Here is a 24,692-nt window from a genome sequence, read left to right as displayed (position 1 = left end):
CTAAAGTTTGATTATGCATGGGGATTTTTACAGCACACTTTAAAATCTGACAACTTTACTTTTCATTTTGAAAATCAATTGCCCTTAAAAGCATACATATTGAGACCATGGTTTAAATGTGTTTCATGGTTTCCAATTACAGTGTAAATTTCTAAAGTCATATTCTTAGAAAGGCCTGAGATTGTATTTATTCAAGCAAAGGATGGGTGAATAGAATAAATAAATAGTTCTATGTGTTTTTGGAGAAAGAGCAAATAAATACACTATAGGGACAAAAATAAAAACATACACAAACAAACAGAGGAGCTTAAAAGTTCAGGATCAGTGTTACTTTAATTGTTTGGAGCACTTTCTCTTCTGTAAGACTCTGCTGAGAGCATTTTTTACTTCTTTATTTCGAAGACTGTATATAAGTGGATTCAGCATGGGGATGACAATACTATAAAAAACAGAAACCACTTGATCCTTTCCCAAAGAGTAGGACTTATTTGGTTTTACATAAGTAAAAATCGCAGTGCCATAGAAGATGGTGACTGACAGGAGATGGGAGGCACAAGTAGAGAAGGCTTTTTGCTTCCCTGCAGTGGAAGTGATTTTCAGGATGGTGGACATGATGGACGCATAGGACATAGATATTGTGATAAGAGATGCCAGTAGGGTGAAGCCGGAAAAAATGGATATTGTGATTTCAATATCATGTGTGTCAGTGCAGGACAGTGCTAAAACTGGGGGTGCATCACAGAAAAAGTGATAGATTACATTAGAGTCACAGAAATGCAATTTGCTCAAGCAAAGCACATTGACAAAGGTGTCCATGAAGCCAATCAAGAAGGATCCAAAGACAAGAGAGCAGCAGCGTCTAGTGGACATAATAGCTGGGTAATGCAGAGGCTTGCAGATGGCTACATAGCGATCATAGGCCATGGAGGAGAGAAGAACACATTCAGTGACCCCCACAAAGACAAAACAATTCATCTGGATGAAGCAGTTCAGGTATGAAATATACCTGTTGGAAGTCAGTAAGTTGTCTAAAGCTTTAGGGGTGACGGCGGTTGAGAAACTGAGGTCAAGAAATGACAGGTGGGTGAGGAAAAAATACATGGGTGTGTGAAGCTGGAGATCCAGGCAGATTATCAACATCATTCCTGCATTGCCCAGCACAGTAATCAGGTACATCAGGAGAAATAGGGTGAAGAAGGCCAGCCGGATCTCTTCAGAGTCTGTCAGTCCCATGAGGATGAAGTCAGACACATGAGTGATATTCCTTCTGTCCATAGTTTTAAAATGCTCCAAACTGTTGAGAAATCAAAGTTGATTCTTAGCAGGAATCACTGCAAAAAAGATTTATGTTTCTATGAACAACATGGCATATTTATATTAGCTTTTTCTGAAAAAGGATAATATCGAGGGGTGTCTTAAGTCTAAAGAGAAAAATCTTTTACTTGATTTCTAGATATAGATATGTGTATAAATTGACATTTATGTGTAATATATTAAAAGCTACTGTATTGGAAAATTAGAAATAGCCTTGTAGTGTTTTAAACGTTTCATTTTATTAAAGCTTTAATTCCACTGAGAAAATTATACCATAGATATTAATATTAGTCACACTTTTTAGATGAAAAAAAGTACATAGAGAATTTAGGTAATTTATCCAGAGTCAGAGCTAGTACATGTTGTCTCAGTAATTCTATGAAGATAGATTGATCACAGAGCGCATGCCCATAATACTAATTCCTATTTATAATTAATTTCAGCAACCCTGAAAAACAAATGTTAGATGTAAAATAATGATGAAAAAATTGTTTCAACACATCATGCACAATTTTTTTTCCAATATTATTTAATACTAATGAAATATAAATTCAACATTTGGAATTCAGTATGGTGTATTAAAATAATAGACCACATATTAGCATTAATTTCCAAAAAAGTAACTTGATATTCAATATCAAATTTCTAAAAAATATATATATTTCTAAAATACACACATTCCTTGCAGACTCTGACTACATCAATGTTATCTTTCACAAGTCCTGGGAGTACCTAGGGTAAGGTTAAATGATATCTGCATGTATGCTTCTCTAATGTCCTTGTTTTATTTGAACCTAACTAAAACTTTCTGATTTTCAGAATAATACTTACCAGCAGTCAGAGTTGGTGGAAAAACAACTATTTCCAATATTATCTGACTAGCAGTATGACAAAGACTGAAAATTTCTGTAACATGATATTTTTTGAAAAGTTCTTATTAAAATTTAGTTCTTTTGTTTTATTCTGTGGGAAAAGTAAATCAATGTAGAAATTTTGTTCAACTGCTGTTCAAATGTAAAATTTGTCAGGGAGTTGTGTCTAAAAAGAATACCAGGAATCTAACTGTGCATGAATGCAGAGTAGAATATGCCTTGCCTCTCATCCTGATAACTCCAGGGAACCTCATATACTGGGGATTGGTGATTATGCAACATCTGGTCATCCTTATGGACCAATTTCCATCAAAGATTGCTTTGCATGTCTCCAAGGACAAGAATTCAAGGACTAAATGCAGCTGTGCTAAGCTTTGAAAAGTTGGTTGCATTTTCCCTTAGGAGCCACACAATGAAGAGCCCAATGCTTTAGTTTTCCTTTGTGATGTTCTAAATTTATTCCTGTGGGGATAGAGTAATTATTTCTAGAGAAATGATTAATCTATGACTGTAACCATCAGGGATGGAAAGATGCATTTTTACAATGAACTTTTATATTTATATTTTATATTTAAATATATGTGTGACATTATGCTAAGAGTAAATATGTCCATTAGATACCAAATGAAATCTCCAAATATGAAAAGGATAATTCTCCTAGAGGTGATCAAAACTGATTTTTTAAGCTTTACTGAAACATCATTGATACAGGAAGATTTATACACATTCACTATATACTTATTAATAAATTTAGACATCTGCATATATCCAAATGCCATCACCACATTCAAAGTTCTAAACCTAGCCATCATCTCCAAAAATTCCCTTGTGTTCTTCTATGCATGTGTGTGTTTTGTGGCAAAAAATGATTTCTAAAGATCACCATCACATACTAAAATATAGCATGTACAAAAATAAAATGAATATATAACAAAATTCAAAAATGAGAAAATAAACTCAAATTTTGGTGAATGTTTGAGCTATTTTTGTTCATTGAGTGCTTAATTGTATTCTTCTATATTTGCATACTTATCATACTATATAGTCAGTATCCATCTGCATTTTATAACTAAAATTTCACAATATAATGTGACCAATTTTATACTAGCCTTTCATAAATCCCATAATTAAATGCCTTATGCATTGACTGATACCCCTTGACCAACTTTCCTCCAGAGTTCAGTTCAGTCACTGAGTTGTATAGATTCTTTGTGACCCCAAGGGCTGTAACATGCCAGGCTTCCCTGTCCCTCACCATCATCTGATATCCACTGAGTCGATGATGCCATCCAACCATCTTATCCTCTGTCATCCCCTTCTCCTGCCTTCAATTTTTCCCAGCATCAGGGTCTTTTCTAATGAGTAGGCTCTTCACATTAGGTGGCCAAATTATTGGTGCTTCAGCTTCAGCATCAGTCCTTCCAAGAATATTTAGGAATTATTTCCTTTAGGATGGACTGGTTTGATCTCCTTACAGTCCAAGGGACTCTTAAGAGTCTTCTTCAACACCAAGTTCAAAAGCATCGATTATTTGGTTTTCAGCCTTCTCTATGGTCCAACTCTCACATTCATACATGACTACTGGAAAAACCATAGCTTTGCCTATATGATCCTTTGTCAACAAAGTAATTTCTGTCCCTCCAGAAAAGTTCATCAAGTATTAAATATTTCATTGAGAACTATTTGCCCAAGAAGAAGAAGACTCTAAAAGGGGGTAGACTAAATATCAGATTACAATATTATTATAAATTTTCTGCTGATTCATGATAATGAAATCAATGTTTATGTAGATTTAAAAGTGAATCTTACAAGAAAGTTTTCCTATACATCCAGAATTTCAGGTAATAATTTATTGGTGTTGATAAAGAAGCTACATTTTTATGTGTTATACATTTAATGCAGAACAATTATATTCATCAAAAGATAGTGCTGCTAAAACAGGAATTTTAATTTAATTATAAATTAAAATGCCAGTGTAAACTTATTTGACAACAGACAACTTTGGGAGTTAAACCAACTGAGAAACTCTCAATTATTTTCAGTCTAAAGTCAGCTCAATAACCATAGTGATTGCAAAATTATCAGAAGCAAGTTCTTGCTCAGTAATATCCCAATGTTGAAACTCATTCTGTTAAAGTTTAGGATTCTGCTTTCAGAATATTTATTTATTTGACCATGACCATTTATTTTGTCATGTTGTTACGAAGTCCTCATAAAACCGAGCTCCTCTGCTGAGTTTATCATTAACATCTTTATCCAAAATGTTATTCCCTTCCTTGTCCAACACCTGTTCCCCACAAAGTTGAGGATTATCAAAGAAAAGAGGGATTAAAACCCAGCAGGACCTTTTGGGGCCCTCCCAGGTACAAATGCCATTTCTAGTCCCCAGTTTCCTATTTGTAGAAAGAAGGTTTTCATCCTCCTTGACCTTTCTTGAGTTCCAAAGGACATATTCAAACAATAACTATTTAGGTCAGTTAGCACACGTGGAAATCAACAATAGTGTAGTAATGGGCCAGTGTCCTGCTTCCTCCACAAGGAAGGCACATAACAGTGCATGTCATGGAGAGCTTCTATAGGAACTAAGGCCCCACCCAGGTGGAGCATGGTAACTTTAGGCTGAGCACAAGAATGAAGACCCCAGAGTGGTTGGTACCAGAAGGTAGATCCCTGGAACACCACCCTGTGACCTCACCACCAACCAATCAGAAGAAGGTCACATATCCTGTAGAACTCCCTGCAAATTTTGCCTATAAAACTTTTCCTTGAAAATCATCTGGGAGTTTGGGTCTTTTGAACATGTGTGCATGTGTGCTAACTCACTTCAGTCGTGTCCGACTCTGTGATGCAATGAAATGTAGTCTGCCGGCTCCTCTGCCCATAGGATTCTCCAGACAAGAATGCTGCAGTGGGTTGCCATGCCCTTCTTTAGGGGAGCTTCCCCACCTAGAGATCGAATTCTCATCTCTTATGTTTCCTGCATTGGCAGGTGAGTCTTTTACCACTAGCCACCTGGGAAGCCCTTTGAAAATGAACATCACATCCTCCTTGCTTAACTTTGGAATAAAGCTTTCTTTGCTCCAAATAGCAACATTTCTCAACAATACCTAACCAGTTGAATTAAATTACTTATAATCACCTATGCAATGTATAATTCTGTATACATTCATTTCAATGTCCTAACCACTAAGGAAAACGTGATTTGAAAAGATATTTATAAATAAAAGATGTTGTGGTGAACCAAGGACGAAAGAGCAGATAGAACCAAGAAGGGTCCTGGAATGCAGGAACAGAAACACCAGACCCTTATGTCCTTCCCTCCCCCGTGTTGTAACTATTAATGGATTTCAGGTCCTCCTGAACAGTATAACCTGTCTCCCCTCCTACTCCATAGGGAGAAGGCATTTGCCTTACTCTGCCCTCCGCTCAGTATACCTACCTCATCCAATCAGCAAATGACCCACAAGTCCCATATCCCACTCCTTGTACCCTGGGAATAAAAGTGGACTAAGGATCCCTGTTCAACATCAGTTCTCCCTTGAGCTGGTCTGCTGTTCAAAAAGCATCTCCCACTCTAATACACTTTATTTCCCTCTCCTTCTGTCTCATGTCTAGAAATTTGTTTCCAACCCATGCCCAGACCCTGAAAGATGTCTTTGAAATGATTTCTTAAATAGAATTTTCAACAAAACTAATAGTTTTTGAGTGCCAATGTACATCTATACTACTCAGTTGCTAAGTCATGTCCAATTCTCTGGGATACCATGGACTGTAGCCTGCCAGGCCCCTCTGTCCATGGAATTCTCCAGCAAGAATACTGGAGTGGGTGGCCATTCCATTTTCCAGGGGATCTTCCCGACCTAGGGATCAAACTCCGGTCCCCTGCATTGCAGGCAGACTCTTTAGCGTCTGAGCCACCATCTCCATAGATATCTCCAAAATGCCTCGGGAATTGTTCTATAGCCACTGCTTTATTAATCTACATACACACACACAGTTTATTCAGTCTTTGAACTTAGAGAGGCACATTGTATTTGTTAAGAAATGGAAATCTGTGGTTTTTGAAATATTCTCTACTTCATAAGATGAGGTTTCATAGATAAATGGTAAGAATTTTAACTCTCACGGCAAAATGAATGCACGTTACCAAGAGATCTCTCTGTTTCACCCAATGTCCTCTTACCACTTGTGTTTACACCTCATGAAAATTAATAACTCTAACCCTCACCACTCCCTTCCGGCCACAGATTTATAATCACTTTTATTATTTCTCTATGACTGAAGCGACTTAGCAGCAGCATGCTTTCACTTCCTCTCGGCTAATCAGCAATCATTTCTTGTTAATAGTATTTGAGTCATCATTTTTTAATCTACCAATTTTCTACTCTCAATTTGTTAATAGTGGAGAAAACAGCATGTCAAAACTTATGAAAAATCAATTTAATAGTAGTTCAACATTTTGCAGTGTGATGGCATAATCATAGGTGGGGTTTAGCCACCATTCAGATGCTTTACATATCTGTGCACGTCTACGTCTGAATAATTTTAGTACTGAAATGAACACCTTCCATGGTGATCCAGTATCCATATCAACAAATAAAATGATAATTCATCCCCTGCATTTCATGACTCTGTTATTTATTTTGTCTTATTCTTTTGGGGGTTACTCTACTAGCTCCCAAATTTTTGAGCCGTTGAATGCCTGAAGCACTCCAGGTTTGCTTTAGTTGCAACATGCACAGATTTGTCATGGAAACAGTTTTTGAAATGCTTTCAGGAGAGCATTTTTTACATCTTTGTTCCTCAAACTATAGATAAGTGGATTCAGCATGGGAATGACAATGGTATAGAATACAGACGCCACCTGTGCCTGGGTCAAGGAGGATGTGTTATCAGGCTGCAAATACGTGAAAATCAGGGACCCAGAGAAGACAGTCACCCCCATGATGTGGGACACACAGGTGGAAAAGGCTTTCTGTCTGCCTGCTGCAGACCGGATCTGCAGGATGGCTGAGATGATGGCAATGTAGGTGACTGTGATGATGAAGAGAGAGCTAAGCAGGGTGAAGCCAGCTAAAACAAAGTTCACCATTTCTGTGCTGAATGCATCCACGCAGGACAGAGCCAGAAGAGCTGTGGTGTCGCAGAAAAAGTGATTGATGCTGACCTCACAGAATGCCAACCTGCTGATCATATAGATGGAGACCAGAGAATTGGTGAAGCCAATCATATAAGGGATGACTCCCAACCACATACACATCTTCTGGGACATGATCACGGGATACAGTAAGGGATTGCAGATAGCTACATAGTGGTCATAGGCCATGGACCCCAGAAGGAAACACTCACTACACACCAAACCCACAAAAAAGTACATTTGAACAAAACAGCCAATGAAGGAGATGGTTTTCTGAATTGACTGGAGATTTACCAGTGCCTTGGGTGTTACAGTAGAAGAATAAAATATATCAATGAGTGCTAAATTGCTAAGGAAAAAGTACATAGGTGTGTGGAGCTGAGACTCGATTCTGATTATCAGAATTAGCCCAACGTTCCCCAAAACAGTGATGAGATAAATAAAGAGGAACATCATGAAGAGGCTGACTTGTAGTTCAGGGTGATTTGAAAATCCAGAGAGGATGAAGAACGTCACCTCCATGAAATTGTTCCCAGCTATTTCTGTCAACTCAGACCCTTGACTTCTCTGGTGAAAAAATGATAAGAAAAGTTAGAGGAAATTCAAGTCCAAAGGCATGATAGCCAGCACTAACCTAGACTCCCATAATGAGAGTAACGGATGGGAAGCAAATATTAAATGACTTCAAGTTAATTGAGAATTTATACATGATTTTAATTTATTTTTTTAAATTTTATTTTCTAACTTTACAATATTGTATTGTTTTGCCATATATCAACATGAATCCGCCACAGGTATACACATGTTTCCCATCCTGAACCCTTCTCCCTCCTCCCTCCCTGTACCATCCCTCTGGGTTATCCCAGTGCACCAGCCGCAAGCATACAGTATTGTGCATTGAACCTGGACTGGTGACTCGTTTCACATATGATATTATACATGTTTCAATGCCATTCTCCCAAATCATCCCACCCTCTCCCTCTCCCACAGAGTCCATGATTTTAATTAAAAAAAAAATAGAACGAACAAACACTAATCAAAAATTCCAAGTGCACATTCACTGGAATTGGTTGCACTCTAAAAAACCAAATCCATCTGGATTGCTTTTTAAAGAAATTTCTCTACAGATAAACCGTCCTCTTCTCTTATCTATCACTGGGACACAATTCATATACTTAGAAACTTACATACTGTGATTGATTATGTATTATTCTTAGAAAACATGGAGCTCAACTGGAAATTTAAATTTTGGTATGTAATGATACCTTGTGTGGCAGTCATAAAATTTCAGCAGTCAATAACTACTTTACAGGGTTGTTTTAGGTGCTTAATGAGATCTTCAGTGGGCATATCTAATAGTTCCTTGGACTCAATAAAGCTTGCTACATTTTGCAAATATATATATGCATTTAAACATATAAAATGTATATTTTACAAAATGTTATATATAAACATATGCATATATTTACATAGAGTGAGTGAGATATTATATACATAAAATGAAGGGGATGGCAACCTACTCTAGCATTCTTGCCTGGAGAAAGGACCCTGGTGAGCTAGAGTCCATGGGGTCACAAAGATTTGGAGATGACTGAGTGACTAACACACACACACTTTATATATATATATATATATATATATATATATATATATATATATCCCCTAATACGAACCCCCAAGTTGTTAACTTTCAAAGATGCAAATGTGAGTTCACATGTTCAATCGCATGCCAGTTTACATGTCTGGCGTGTGTTGTCCGTCCTCTACAATTGGTTGTGCTTCTGTGTATTTTACTGTACATTGCTATGTGGAGTGCAGTAGTGCAGGACCTTTATTTCAAGTGCAGGCTGGGGGGAAGCAAGCATAAAAGCAGCAGTGATGTAGCTGGTACTGCTCAGAAGAGATTCAGAAAATGGTAAGGGGATTTTATTTATTTGAGGAGACATTGCAGTTTTTTGAGGCACAGGACCCGTAAGTAGAATGGTGCATGAAAGCTGCAGCAGCCGTTCAGAATGCAACCCATTGCTAGCCTGTCATCTACGAGAAGAATAAAAGAGCTACTGCTCAGACATCTCTGCATCGAATTTTCAAGAGGGTATTCATCGATAGAACTGAATCCGGCAAGGAGCAAGAACCTGTGCATCAGCGTCAGGCCTGAGTGACGCCGCAGCTTTCCCTGTTACTATCGCTGACGATCTTCAGCTCTGCCATCTCCCAGCTCCCCTCTTCCCTTCAGTCGGTAACTCTTCTTGCCTGCTCACTCAGTGCCAGCCCCTGTATGCCAGCTGTTGTTCTGTAGTACTGCGCTTTTCAAGGTACTGTTCTGTAAGATTAAAAATGTTTTCTTTCTCTTTTGTGTTTGTTTTTTTATGCATTATTTGTGCAAAAATTATTATAAACCTACTACAGGACAAAACTAGATAGCTGGTTGTGTTAGCTAGGTACCTAACTTAACTTTGTTGGACTTAATGAACAAACTGGACTTCCCAATGTGCTCTAGGAACAGAACTCATTCATATGTAGGGGATTTATATGTTAATATAAAAGGAAAGAAACATCTTGTTTATTTTATACGTTAATGCTAAAATCCTCTCTACTTTTTTTTTCTATCACATACCCTTTCTTTCTATTGGTGAACATTTCTAAATGGGGAACATAGTCTATGATGCAGCCAAATTGTTTTGTCTCTGTGGTTAGAATCAGGTTTATTGCCAGAATGAAACACTTGGTTATCTACAACATCAGGCAATAAATAATTCATTGCCAATAGCAGGATTCAACTCAATAATATGGTGTGAAGAAGCCTACAAATGGTAAAATGAATATGATATGTTATATTTAAAACAGAAAATTCAAATATAAAGTGATTTCACTAAAAATTAAAGAACTTATTTTCCTAGTTACATTGACATAAGCATGCGATAAGGAAAACTGAAAACTGGTGTGATATTAATGCAGTTTATTTCAGACATGTGGCACTCTGCTTGAGTAGCCCAAAGGAATCTTATGTTATATAAAGTATACTTAATCCCTTAGTATATCTCATGTTCACAGTGTTCCTATTTACTTATCCATTCATTCCTGTATTTAGCATTTAGTCAATGAAGACATTTTGTCTTGGCTGTCATTAAAGGCACTTTTCTTAAAGCATACTGGAAGCTTCAGGTGTATAAAAATAAAACTGTGTCAATGTGAGAAACACACATAACTACACAATAATTAAAAGAAAAGGGTGATAAAATCAGATTTACCTGGGATTTAGTCATCAAAAGGAAACTCTCTTTTCATTCAGGACTCTTCCACCTTTTATCAGGTTTATGATCAGACAATAGAAAGAGAAAACATTGCTTAATACTTGCAAAATTCATCATTTTTTTGGCACATAATTATATTTTTCTCACCTATAATTCTGAACTCTGTGTATTCCCAGTAAGATGACTTGGATCTGTTGCTGTTTTTGCTGCCACTGTGCTTATCACAGAGCTCTATTTCTAACATAATGGACCCCTAATGATATCAGGAAATTGATGGGGAAAATGGTGGTTTTGATGACAATTATGGAAAATACATATATCACCTTCTAATGACGGGATAAAATATGAGCCAAATTAGCAAAGTGATTGTTTATCTGCATGTACTTCTCAAGAATTCAAATCTATTTTTTAGTTCAAATTTAGATTTGTATTCAGAATTATTTTTGTTCTCAGTGTTTTTATAAAGCATTCTCATGACAAAGAATTATCTTCAGAAATCTATCTAGTCTTAAACTGTCTTTTTGTACCAAAATCTCTGTTTAAACTCACAAATATAAATCATAAAGAAACTGGCCAATTAGCACCTTTCATCTCTTGAGATTTGTATTTTAATTGTACCCCAAGGTTTATTTTTAATTTGCATGGGATACATCCGCAGTGAAAAGGTTTGGAAATAAATAGCCCTTACTTGTGTGTATTTGTTTAAATGTCCATAGGCATACTGAAAAATGCAATTTAATATAGTTTTCAAAATTATATTTATTTTTTATTATACATTTAAATTATTAACATTATATTTATTATATTTGTTTTTATTTTATACATTTTAGATTTTCTGTTATTAAATTTATATATATATTATATTATTCATATTATATATAAATATATATAACAGCTTTTCTAAAATATGAAATGTATATGAGATTCATGGTACTAGAAAATATCAGATAAATACTGCCCCTTTCTAAGCTTCCCAGGTAACTCTCCCAGGAAAGAGAAGTGCGTCTTCCTATCTACTGATTTAACATTGAAATCATGTTACCACCTAGGTTAATAAATCATGTATGCTTTTTTTTTTAATGCAGGCATTCAGTGATTTTTAATTGACTTGCTCCATTGTATGTACACAAAATAACTAGTTGAGAATAAGTACGCCATCTAGAAAAATAAACAAAAAATTTTAAAGTTTGTGCTCTGAGTTTCATGCTCAGCAGAATGGTCAGTAATTTGAAACAATTTAATTATATGATTATTGTTTCTTTATTTTCTAATCAGCTTGGTAGGACACACTCTATAAAGATTCTAGGTTAGTAAATCTGTGACTGACCCACAAAGGCAAAATTTTTAAAGTGTCTCAGGTCCATGGACTCTTTCCAAATACTAGCTTAGAAGAATCTCACAGATTTATCTAATTAAGTTACTTTTCAATTGGTATTATTATATTTTATTATTTTACTTACCTTTAGAAGGGATTTAGTATTACAATGATGAAACATGACAGATTTTTCATTGGGGAAGAAAAAAAACCACATCTCTAATTCTACTTGTTGCACTATAGATTTAAAAAGAGAAATAAAATCTATTATGCATGGGCCATATCAGTTAAAGGTGGACAGCAAATTAAGACATTAGGAAGCAAGAAATTGTACTACATTTTCCCCCCTCTAGTATGTGTCTTGAAAAACTTAGACTTTGAAAACATTGGGCTGTAAATATCAAATTTCCATCCATTATCTTACTTCTTTCAACATACTTTTATCGAGCAACTATTAAATAACAGATACGGTGCTTTCTAACTGTGCTCTGTTAGAAATGTTGTCTCTGCGTATCTCGGACTCTGAGTGGCTTATCTCTTTACCTTTCTCACCAGTAGAGTTGCATAGACGTAGTTGGCTAGGTAGACCCGTTGTTACATGCCATTTCCCCGATCTGTACTTTACTGCCATTTCCCAGTTTATTAACAGCCTAGTGGGAAACCTGTTTTCCTGTATCATTGTGAAATTATGAGACAAGATAAACTCCTCCTTTTGACAGCAGAGCTTATGGAGTAAGGGTTTTGAACATTTGTTCAGTACCTGCAGTTGATAGTGGAATTAGGGATGGTCTGGAAACTACGAAGAATGTTTAAACTTTTAATCATTTAATCTTGTTCGATATGTTTAAGGTTCATTGCGGTTTATTGGAGAAGGAAATGGCAACTCACTCCAGTATTCTTGCCTGGAGAATCTCAGGGACCGAGGAGCCTGTTGGGCTGCCATCTATGGGGTCGCACAGAGTTGGACATGACTGACGTGACTTAGCAGCAACTGTGCTTTATGTGGGAAAACAAAGATGAGAATAAAATCATCTCTACTTTTGCATCCCTTAGAGTTGGTTGCCTCCTTCAAGTTTCAAAATTTGTCTCAGTTCTTCAATATTCTGACGTTTGATGAGCTAAAGTTATTGTGGCTACCATTGTTTAATTGGTTTAGGGACTTTATTTGGCCTCGCTATAGAGTGAATGTGTGTGTGCATGCTAAGTCACTTCAGTCATGTCCAACCCTCTGCAACCCTATGGACTGCAGCTCACCAGACTCCTCTGTCCATGGGGATTCTCCAGGCAAGAATACTGGAGTGGGTTCCTGTGCCCTCCTCCAGGGGATTTTCCCAACCCAGGATGGAACCCACGGCTCATGTCTCCTGCCTTAGCAGGAGGGTTCTTTACCATGTAATAAATGCTTGCTCAATTCAATTCATATATCTTATAAACCCATTTATAAGAGAGTGAAAAAACTTCCTTGAAACTCAACATTAAAACAAACAAACAAATGAAGATCATGACATCTAGTCCCATTACTTCATGGAAAATAGAAGGGGAAAAGTGGAAGGTTTTATTGACAGATTTTATTTTCTTGGACTCCAAAATCACTGCAGGAAGTGACTGTAGCTATGAAACTGAAAAATTCTTGCTCCTTGGAAGAAAAGCTGTGACTAACCTAGACAGTATATTAGAAAGCAGAGATGTCACTTTGCAGACAAAGATCCATAACATCAAAGCTGTGGCTTTTCCATTAGCCATGTCGGGACTGAGTTAGACCGTGAGTTACACCATGTGAGAGTTAGACCACAAAGAAGGCTGAGCGCTAAAGAACTGATGCTTTCGAATTGTGATGCTGGAGAAGACTCTTAGAGTCCCTTGGACTGCAAGGAGATCCAACCAGTCCATCCTAAAGGAAATCAACCTTGAATATTCATTGGAAGGACTGATGCTGAAGCTCCAAACTTTGGCCACCTGATGTGAAGACAAGAAAACCTGATGTGAAGAAAAGACCCTGATGCTGGGAAAGATTGAAGGCAACAGAAGTGGGTGGCAGAGGATGAGATAGTTGAGAGTATTACTGACTCAACGGACGTGAATTTGTGCAATAGTGAATGACAGGAGCTTGGCATGCTGCAGGCCATGGGGTTGCAAAGAGTCAGATATGATTTAGCCAGTAAACAACAATAACAAGAAAATAAACCCACTTTGGGTTCTGGCTGTTAATTAGCTATATTTTTACTTTTTATTAGATATTTTCAGACTTACAGATGCACCTTACCTTGCTCAGGAACGCTAACAGCTTACATGATTATAGCATAATTATTAGCATAAAGAAGAAATAAATTAAAGAGTTTACTTAATTTTACCAGTGTTTACACTAATTTCTTTTTTCCTGTTCCAAGATCTGAGTCAGCATAGCATGCAGCAGTTGCTCTCGCAGACACTATTGAGGCACCCCATTACGTTAGCCTTTCTTCAGCTCTTGTTCTCTCCACCCATTTAACCTACAGATGTTTGTTCTTCCTCTTTTTCTTGCTTAATTGCACTCTGAAAATGTTTACCCTCTAGCTACACCCCTCCAAGACAACACTCTCTAACAGTCCTTTCCTCTGGGGGCATTCTTCATTCCAGAAAGATTATCACAGGATGATGACCTCAAGAAACATCAGAACCTGTCCTAGAATCACCTGAGGTCCTGGAATCACCCTAAAGATCTCACTGCCTCCAGGAGGAGAAGAATACAAGACCACATCAACCCTGATCTTTATCTTCAGCCCCACTTTCCATCCTGAAACTATAAGACCTCTTCCAACTTCTGAGGAAGGGGGTGCAGTCTTGGAAGTATTAGTTTGCTGTGGTTCCCCTTTGACTGGCAAAGTAATATAGTTACTCCTTTCTACTCCTCCAAAACTCTGTCTCCATATTTCTTTTCAATATTAGCAAAGAGAGGTCATTTTTTTGGCAACACAGTTAATGTCTTATCTCTTTAGTTTTCTGTTATCAGTGATTGCCTCTTTTCCTTTCCTTTTCCTTCATGATCTTGAGGCATTTTAAAGAAATTGGTCAAGTATTTTGAAGAATGTCTCAATTTAAGTTAGCCTGGTTTTTTCTCATGACTAACTTGAAATTATTCATTATGGGAAAAAGTACCAAAGGCCCATATATATGCCTTGTTCATATTATCAGAGGATACATTACATTGATAAATATTTCTAGTAATATTAAACTTGGTCACTTAGTTAAGGTAGTGTCTGCCTGAATTCTTTACTGTAAAAATATGATTCCTTATTATGTAATTTACATAAATTAATATGAATATGTAATTGCATATATATGCAGTATGAACATTCTTACTTAAATTAATATCATTTACTATGTCTTTTATACAAATTCATATATATGTAAGAAAACAGACTATGTCAGGTTATTTCACTGATACTTTTTGGAATCCATCAATAAGCTACATCTGATGAATATCACAGTGGTGCTTTCATAGTAAATTTCCATTTCCCATATTCTTTCAATGTATTTTAATTGAAAATATCCTCTAAGGGAGAGTGGTTCTTATGCATTTATTTATACCAGTATGTACTTGTTTATAAATGCTTTGTCCTTTGAGGTTATTATCCAACACTGTCATCACTTACTTTGTTGCTCCAATTGTTCTAGCTTTGTTAGTGGGGACATCACTGTTCCTCTGTGCATTGTTGTTTGTACATGCTTGTCATTCCTCTTTGTTTTATTTTTACTTCTTACACCCTGGAAGCGCAAGGTACTCCAGGTTTATTTTATTTTTATTTTTTTTAATTTTATTTTATTTTTAAACTTTACATAATTGTATTAGTTTTGCCAAATATAAAAATGAATCCACCACAGGTATACATGTGTTCCCCACCCTGAACCCTCCTCCCTCCCCATACCATCCCTCTGGGTTGTCCCAGTGTACTAGCCCCAAGCATCCAGTATCGTGCATCGAACCTGGACTGGCAACTCGTTTCATACATGATATTTTACATGTTTCAATGCCATTCTCCCAAATCTTCCCACCCTCTCCCTCTCCCACAGAGTCCATAACACTGTTCTATACATCAGTTTCTCTTTTGCTGTCTCGTACACAGGGTTGTTGTTACCATCTTTCTAAATTCCATATATACGTGTTAGTATACTGTATTGGTGTTTTTCTTTCTGGCTTCCTTCACAGTGTGGAGATTCTTTAAAAAACTGGAAATAGAACCGCCTTATGATCCAGCAATCCCACTGCTGGGCATACACACTAATCAGGAAACCAGAAGGGAAAGAGACACGTGTATCCAGGTTTATTTTATATTTTCCTGGGGAGACAACCACTTTTCCAATGACGCCTGTTATCTTTTATGAGAGTAGGGTGTTTGGACTCCAGGATATTTTATTTTCACTTGCATTTCATTTTCGTGCATGCATTTATATTTTTCCCTTAAGAATATATAACAAGTTTTTAACATTGTTAACGTTTTTAAGTTTCAAGTCTTTCTAATCATGATTTTATAAATGAAGACTCTATGCCTTAGTTGAAGATGTTTAGAACTGGGAAACATAATTCTGAGTTTGTGTTCAGAAACCCGTTTGCTAGCTTTATGGCCATGTAAGCATTTCTTATCACTTTGATTCACAGTGTCCTTGCCTGCAAAGTGACAATAGTAGTACCCACCTTACATGTTTGTGAAAATTAAATTAAATTATAAAATATACTGCATGGTATTAAGATTCCCCAGGTATTCAACAATTACCTGAGTGGACTTTCATATATTCAATCAGTTCCCTGGTGGCTCAGATGGCAAAGAATCTGCCTGCAATGTGGACGACTTGAGTTTCATCCCTGGGTGGGGAAGATCCCCTGGAGGAGGGCACGGCAGCCTACTCCAGTACTCTTGCCTGGAGAGTCCCCAAGGACAGAGGAGTATGGTGGTCTACAGTCCATTGGGTCGCAAAGAGTCAGACATGACTGAATGACTAAGCACACCTTCAGTCAATATCTCATGTCCTTAATGTAAATGCTTTATAATAATCTATTACAACCATACAGCCACATTTATTGAACTGTTTCCTCTACTGTTTGACTTTCACACTAATCATGATTTTTTGTTGTTTATTTTTATACATGTTTTAAAAATTTTATTGGAGTATAATTGATGTACAATGTTGTGTTGGTTTCTTCTGTAGGTCGATATGGAATTACAAAATACATATAGGAAATTCTATTTGTTTATGTAAAATGGTAGGAGGACTATATACTAATATATGAACATATGTGTGCTTGAATTCTACTTCTAAAATCTTGATTTTTTTGATCTTGATCAAGCTTTTAACTCCATTGATCCTTTGTTTCCTCAACTATAAAATGGATTAGTTCTTCTAGAGTTTAAAAAATAAGGAAAATTGAGACCACTGTCTGTAACTGATTTTTTGGGGGAGGTGCTTTGTATAGAAGCATGTATGTGTGGGTGTTTGTGTGATTATCATCTACTGGTTTATTATTATTCAACCAAAACTTAAAATCATATTTTATAACTAAACAACCTGTAGAAGATGATGTCAGTTTCTTACATAAGAAGTTAGAAGAGATTCCAAATAATAATTTTGGAATTGAAGGAATCCAAAGTGTACAGTGGTATAAAATTATTGTATACTGGAGATACTTTGGATTCAATGTAGAGAGACTTCTCAGAGCTTCCTTTATCTGACTGAAGGCAGAACTTCTGAGAGTGAGGCTGCCATAAACCACCTCTCTTTCGGGCTTCTTCGTCTGCCAGGAAAAGACAGAGAAGGCCACATGCCTCTATCATAAATAAATGATACCCCAGGATTTCTTATCTCCCATCTCTTCCCTTAGAAGCCCATTTGTTTTTCTCACAGAAGCCATTTCTCACTCTCCCTTTCCTATATTGTCACATTATTGAACAAGTAAATTTTTTGTACACTTTTATATACATATGAATAAACTTCATCTATTCTCCCATTAATCTAACTTTTGTCAATTTAATTCACAGTCCTTTAATTAATAAACCTAAGGAAGTAAAAGAAAAGGTTTCTTCCTTCATGACAGAAAGTATTGCATATGTATGTATGTATATGCACACACATAAAATGTAATATAACGTATGGGCATCCATTTCCAAACGCCAATGAAAAGTATCTTTGTGCATATGCTAATTTAAAATATCATCCTTCTTTTCTCCAAAATTCTCTCACATATTTATTAATGTACCCATATGTAGCATCAACTAGTATTCTTAAAAGTTTCTGCTTGAAAATCATAGTCACTGAGCAAATATTTTTCTCATGATAATTCTTTTCATTGCTTCTTTGGCTTCTGTGTTCCTTATGCTGTATATCAGAAGATTTAGTACTGGCAGCAAAAGGGTATAGAACACAGACAAGATTTTGGCTTTCTTGTCTGGGTAGCTAGAGCTGGTCCCCAAATAAGTAAAAATCACTGTTCCATAGAAGACACTCACTACCGTTAGGTGGGAGGCACATGTGGAGAAGGCTTTGTATCTGCTTCTCAAAGACCGTGTCTTCAGGACCGTGAGAAGGATTCCCAGATAGGAACTAACCACCATCAGAAAGGTAGCCACTGATGTGGCTCCAGAGAGGACAGTAAATAAAGCCTCACTGTAATGGGTGTCAGAACAGGCAAGTTGGAAAAGCAGTGGGATATCACAGAAATAGTGGTTAATGACATTGTGTCCACAGAAGGACAGACTGAGCAAACCAGACAGGTGGGTGAGTGAGTTGGCACAGCCCAGTAGATAGGAGGCAGTGACCAGGTGGATGCAGAAGGTGGGCATCATGAGATCTTTATAGTGAAGAGGGCGGCAGATGGCAAGGTACTGATCATAGGCCATGGCGGCCAAGAGGAAGCATTCCGTGGTCAGGAACAAGCTGACAAAGGACTATTGTAGGAGGCAACCGCTGTAGGAGATAACTTTCTGTCCTGCTACATAGTTCACCTGCAGCTTAGGAATGAAGACTGAGGAATAGCAGAAATCCAGGAAAGCCAACTGGCTAAGGAAAAAGTACTTGGGAGAGTGGAGCTGATCACTAACCAGGATGATGGTGATGATCCAGACATTGCCCAGGACAGTAATGAGATAGATCAAGAGAAACACCACAAATAGGACTGTATTCAGTTCCAGGTTATCGGTCAGCCCCAGGAGGATGAATTCAGTTATCCCACTGACATTGCTGTCAGCCATTTATGTGACTCCTCTAAGACGGATCTGCAGAGGGTAAGAGAAGAAAGAAAATAAACAAAGCAACAACTTGAATATATGAATTCCATCTGCTAGTAGCTTTAGAAAACTTCATGGTTTTAGTTAATAATAATAAGCTGAAAGTGAAAGTGAAGTGCTAGGCAGTCAGTCTTGTTCAGCTCTTTGTGGACCCATGAACTGTAAACCTGCCAGGCTCCTCTGTTGAGGGAGTTCTGCAAGCAGGAACACTGGACTGTGTTGACACTGCTTTCTCCAGAGGATCCTCCTGACCCAGGGATGGGACCTGGGTCTCCTGCATGGTAGGCAGATTATTTACTATCTGAGCAACCAGTGAAGCCTCAATAATAATAATAATAATAGTAATGTATAATAATCCAGTTCTTTTTAGTATGAAAAGTTTACCAGATATAAAACTTTTTTTGGTACAAAGTGTCACCTGTGCATGTAACCTGGCATTATCCACTATACAAGAACCTCTAGAGAAATTAAATTCTTCATGAAGAGCCCTAAGAGAAGTCTTTAACAAAGAAAATTCAGGAGATAGATCCTGGATGACAGTAGAGTCCAAATTCCAGACATAGACAAGAATCTCATATTTTAAGAAAGTACATCTGTTAACAAAGAGGAAAAAAAAAAATCAGTATTTAACAGGTAAATTCTTGAGACATCTAGCAAAATTATTCTCTATAACAACTTATCCACCTAGAAAAAAACCATATGTTAAGCAATAAAAATAACAAATGAATAGAATATATATATATGCATATACATATGCATGTATATTTCTTGGCATTGATCGCTGAAGAAGGCTTTCTTATCTCCTCCTGCTATTCTTTGGAACTCTATATTCAGATGCTTATATCTTTCCTTTTCTCCTTTGCTTTTCGCTTCTCTTCTTTTCACAGCTATTTGTAAGGCCTGCACAGACAGCCATTTTGCTTTTTTGCATTTATTTCTATGGGAATAGTCTTGATCCCTGTCTCCCGTTCAATGTCACGAACTTCATTCCAGAGTTCATCAGGCACTCTATCTATAGATTGCCAGGAGAAATTTCAATAACCTCAGATATGCAGATGGCACCACCCTTATGGCAGAGGGTGAAGAGGAACTCAGGAGCCTCTTGATGAAAGTGAAAGTGGAGACTGAAAAAGTTGGCTTAAAGCTCAACATTCAGAAAACAAAGATCATGGCATCCGGTCCCACCACTTCATGGGAAATAGATGGGGAAACAGTGGAAACAATGTCAGACTTTATTTTTTGGGGGGCTCCAAAATCACTACAGATGGTGACTGCAGCCATGAAATTAAAAGATGCTTACTCCTTGGAAGGAAAGTTATGACCAACCTAGATAGCATATTCAAAAGCAGAGACATTACTTTGCCAACAAAGGTTCATCTAGTTAAGGCTATGGTTTTTCCTGTGGTCATGTATGGATGTGAGAGTTGGACTGTGAAGAAGGCTGAGCGCCAAAGAATTGATGCTTTTGAACTGTGGTGTTGGAGAAGACTCTTGAGAGTCCCTTGGACTGCAAGGAGATCCAACCAATCCATTCTGAAGGAGATCAGCCCTGGGATTTCTTTGGAAGGAATGATGCTAAAGCTGAAACGCCAGTACTTTGGCCGCCTCATGCAAAGAGTTGACTCATTGGAAAAGACTGATGCTGGGAGGGATTGGGGGCAGGAGGAGAAGGGGAAGACAGAGCATGAGATGGCTCGATGGCATCGCTGACTCAATGGACTTGAGTCTGAGTGAACTCCGGGAGTTGGTGATGGACAGGGAGGCCTGGCGTGCTGCGATTCATGAGTTTGCAGAGTCGGACACAACTGAGCGACTGATCTGATCTGATCTTATCTGATGCATGTATATAATATCACCTAATAAAATTAATAATTATCCATAAAAATGGAAAATGGAAATTATGGGCATCTAGAATATAGAAAGAAACAAATTTAAAAATTGTCTATCCTAACATACCTTACTTGTTAAAACTCACTCACTGCAGGAAGTCATTCTTTGCTCCTCCAATAGGTATTTATTATTTCATCCTGATTTCCCATTTTATTATCCAATGACTTGAATTAGTCCATATCAGATTTTTAAATTAAGATAGAAAACTTTCAATATTTTTTAATCCTGGCAGTCAAAAAGTCTCAAATCTAATTTCAAGTATAATGCATATGCTTTTGGCATATTTCATCCTATATCTGAATTTTTGCTGCTGCTGCTAAGTCGCTTCAGTCATGTCCAACTCTGTGTGACCCCATAGATGGCAGCTCACCAGGCTCTGCAGTCCCTGGGATTCTCCAGGCAAGAACACTGGAGTGAAATTTTACTCAGGTATAATTATCCAGGAATAGTTAGATCATTATTTTCTTTTAGGTTTTTATCATATAACTCAAAGTACATAAAAGTCAAGGTTCTTGTAAAGCAATTATCCTTCAATTAAAAATAAATAAATTTTAAAAAGCAAGGTTTTGATATTTAATATATTGGGGAAATACTTGATTAAACAATTTTTAAGGAAGGTTTTCTTTACTGCAGAACTTTTAGTAGTGCATAGTATATGACTATGTTTTTTGAGTTCCAACATATAAATAAATAAACAAAGAAATAAATATAGAACATGTTGAACATGTTTCACATCCAATTAACAGTTGAATATATTTGCAGTAAAAATTAATGAATATTATGTTCCAAAAATCCGTGCTTTGGAAATAATACTTCCTGGTATTGAATGAAGAATGAATGAGTTTGGATCTCTATGCCCTATTATCAATGTGGTGTAAAGTAAGCTATTTAATAACATTAGTGTGATGTAAGTTATTAATAACAATTCAAATACTGGAAACCATGCTACAAAATACCTTTGATTATGTCCATGTTACCAAAGCACAAGATGTAAAAAAGAATGACTAGACACTTTTTACCACCTTAAGCTGTGGTTTCATGTCTCTTAGCTTCACGTAAAGCCCTTCCTCAGATGTAGTTATGGGAATTAAATAAGAAAACATGTGAAAGCCATGTTGTATACCATAGGTACTCTCTGAAAGGTTGCTTTATATTCAAAGTAAAACTAATAGGGAAAATAGAGATAAGACTATCTGTTGATATACAGGACAAACAGCTTTTGGCTAAAGTCACTTTTTGGATCTTTGCTCTTTTGGGTTTTGTTTTGTTAACTTTGCATTGACTAATTTTCTTTAATGATGAGTTTCTTATTTCATTGATTTCATATTTATTTTTTGCTTGAGTGTCAATTTCTCAGTCATGTCTGACTCTTTCCAACCCCATGGACTATAGCCCACCAGGTTCTTCTGTCCAAGAAATTCTCCAGACAACAATACTGGAGTAGAATCCCCTTCTGCAGGCAATCTTTCTGACCCACAGATCAAACACAAGTCTCCCACATTACAGGCAAATTCTCTACTATCCAAGTCACCAAGGATCACTTAATAAACAGTAATTTTCCTCTATACTGCCTTATAACAGCACTTTTCTTTTGCTATAAATTCAGGTATATAAATAAATTAATCTTTGAGTCTCAAGATTAGCTTTGGTAATAAATGACTGTTCTTTCCCTCAGATTTAACAAAATTCAACAGTTTGCAATAATTCATTTTAGTTCTTAAAGAATTTCTTTGAATATATTATTTCTTTTAATTTATATAGTTATGTGAAATTTTAAGCACAGCTACTTGAGGGAATATGTACTAAGCCCACTGATTCTTTCAAGAGAGTTAGTTGACTTGTATTGTGAGACAGTTCTATTTCCAGTGATCAGAATAGATTTGAGGCAGGTGATTTTTCTTCCCCTTCCATTCACAGCATGTACTGAGAGTTGGTGTTTTTGAGAAGTGGAAAAGGCATTTATAATTCCTTTGTTAGAACACATAAATGCAACACCTACTTGGTGCCAAAAGGAAGTCTGTTCCTCTCTCTTAGTTTCCTGACCTGTGTTTATATTTGGCTCTGGGCCTTTGGAGGATGTGATCATCGGGGATTCTGTGAATACTGAGTTTCATCAAAATGGCTAACAAGAGGCATGGGAGAAGTAAGGTCCCAGCACTATCTTTCCAAATTACAGCAGTTCATGGATTTGGCTTTTTCTCAGTCTTAGGGAAAATTGTTGTATATGTTCTTGTCTAACTAATAGGAGGCTCTACATGGGAAAGTGCTTCCCTGGTGGTTCAGTGGAAAAAAAAATCTGCCTGCAATACAGGAGAAGTGGGTTCGATCCTTGGGTCAGGAAGATCTTCTGGGGAAGGAAATGGCAGCCCACTCCAATATTCTTGCCTGGGAAATCCCACAGACAGAGGAGCCTGGTGGGCTACAGTCCATGGGGTCACAAAAGAGTTGGACATGACTTAATAACTAAACAACAAAGAGGGAAAACCAAATTATTAAAAATAAACTCCATGGTGTTTATAATTATGATTTGCGTGGCCTAATTATATATATATATATATATATATATATATATAAATATATATATATATATATAATATTTGTGTGTGCCTGTGTGTGTGTGTTTTAAAGCATGCTAAGTCCCATTTTTTGATGACCACGTGTTTCTGCTGTGGTATTTGTTGTTCAACCATTAGCCATGTTCGACTCTTTCTGGCCCCATGGACTGTAGCCCTCCATGGGATTTCCTAGGCAAGAATACTGTAGTGGATTGTCATTTCCTTTTCTGAGGGATCTTCCTGACCCAGTGAACACATGTCTCCTGCATTGCAGGTGGATTCTTGACCTCTGAGCCACCAGAAAAGGAGCCATAATGGTACTATGCTTGTGTGCATGCCAAGTCAGTTCAGTTGTGTCCAACTCTTTGTATCCCTATTGATTGTAGCCCTCCAGCCTCCTCTGTTCATGGGATAATCCAGGCAAGAATATGAGAGTGGGTTGCCATGCCCTCTTCCAGGGCATCTTCATGACCCAGGAATTGAACCCATGCCTCTTACATCTCCTGCATTGGCAGATGAGTTCTTCACACTATTACCACCTGAGAAGGCCAAAGAAACCTCAAATCTTAGAAACACAAATTGATTGCATTGACTTGAGAGTCTCCTAATAAGTATCAAAGATGGCCACAATGCCAGTTTGCCATGGCTAGTCCAGATGCTACCAGTAACTTATTTTTGTAATGATTTGGACCATTTCCAAATTGCAGACTCTATGTTTACAAATATGAAATAAAATTAGCACATATTTGATAGAGGTTCTCTGAGTGCTGAGAGGGAATTATGTGATATAAACATCAGCTGAGCCGTGATTTCTCTCAATATGGATATTAAACAGTAACCAGTTTTATGTAGGAAGTGCAGGGCTTAGAGCTACAAGTGCTCATTCTCAATTTTTTTCCTGATATTTTACATGACAATTGACAGAGTACTAACAGATATTTCATTCGTGAAGTCCTCATTGATTTCCCATTGACTAATTGTATTTGTCATTTAAAGACATTTACAATGTGCTTAACTTGGTTTATTTACTTTCAGGATATATACTAATATATATATATTTAGTTTGTTACTAATTTTTGTTATATTCCTAATTTTTCAA

General features: G+C 36.9%; 2 protein-coding genes and 1 pseudogene across 2 annotated transcripts; all 3 read right to left on the bottom strand.

Annotated features, from left to right (window-relative positions):
* Window positions 1–327: 327 nt before the first annotated feature.
* On the bottom strand, window positions 328–1,590 carry LOC129628479 (olfactory receptor 8H1-like). The gene has a single exon (XM_055547916.1). The coding sequence runs from the start codon at window positions 1,273–1,275 to the stop codon at window positions 328–330; it is 948 nt and encodes a 315-aa protein (XP_055403891.1). The 5' UTR covers window positions 1,276–1,590.
* Window positions 1,591–6,933: 5,343 nt separating this feature from the next.
* Window positions 6,934–9,534, bottom strand: LOC129627912 (olfactory receptor 8I2-like). Its single transcript, XM_055547357.1, has 2 exons — window positions 9,478–9,534; window positions 6,934–7,890 (listed from the first exon to the last, which is right to left on the bottom strand). Exons 1-2 carry the CDS (start codon window positions 9,532–9,534, stop codon window positions 6,934–6,936), a joined length of 1,014 nt encoding a protein of 337 aa, XP_055403332.1.
* Window positions 9,535–18,173: 8,639 nt separating this feature from the next.
* LOC129628569 (olfactory receptor 1052-like) lies at window positions 18,174–19,133 on the bottom strand (annotated as a pseudogene).
* Window positions 19,134–24,692: the final 5,559 nt, after the last annotated feature.

The sequence above is a fragment of the Bubalus kerabau genome, chromosome 15 (genome assembly GCF_029407905.1).
Source record: "Bubalus kerabau isolate K-KA32 ecotype Philippines breed swamp buffalo chromosome 15, PCC_UOA_SB_1v2, whole genome shotgun sequence".
In the NCBI taxonomy this organism is placed as follows: Eukaryota; Metazoa; Chordata; class Mammalia; order Artiodactyla; family Bovidae; genus Bubalus; species Bubalus kerabau.
The sequence above is the reverse complement of the archived record's forward strand: the minus strand, read 5'-3'. Positions and strand labels throughout refer to the sequence as shown.

What these genes read in the sequence shown, in the direction of transcription:
- LOC129628479 (XM_055547916.1), bottom strand. Translation starts at nt 1,275, where the DNA reads ATGGACAGAAGGAATATCACTCATGTGTCTGACTTCATCCTCATGGGA.
- LOC129627912 (XM_055547357.1), bottom strand. Translation starts at nt 9,534, where the DNA reads ATGGCAGAGCTGAAGATCGTCAGCGATAGTAACAGGGAAAGCTGCGGC. An exon ending in AAAGCTGCGGCGTCACTCAG is followed by an intron (nt 7,891 to 9,477) that starts GCCTGACGCTGA and finishes TTTTTTCACCAG; the next exon opens with AGAAGTCAAGGGTCTGAGTT.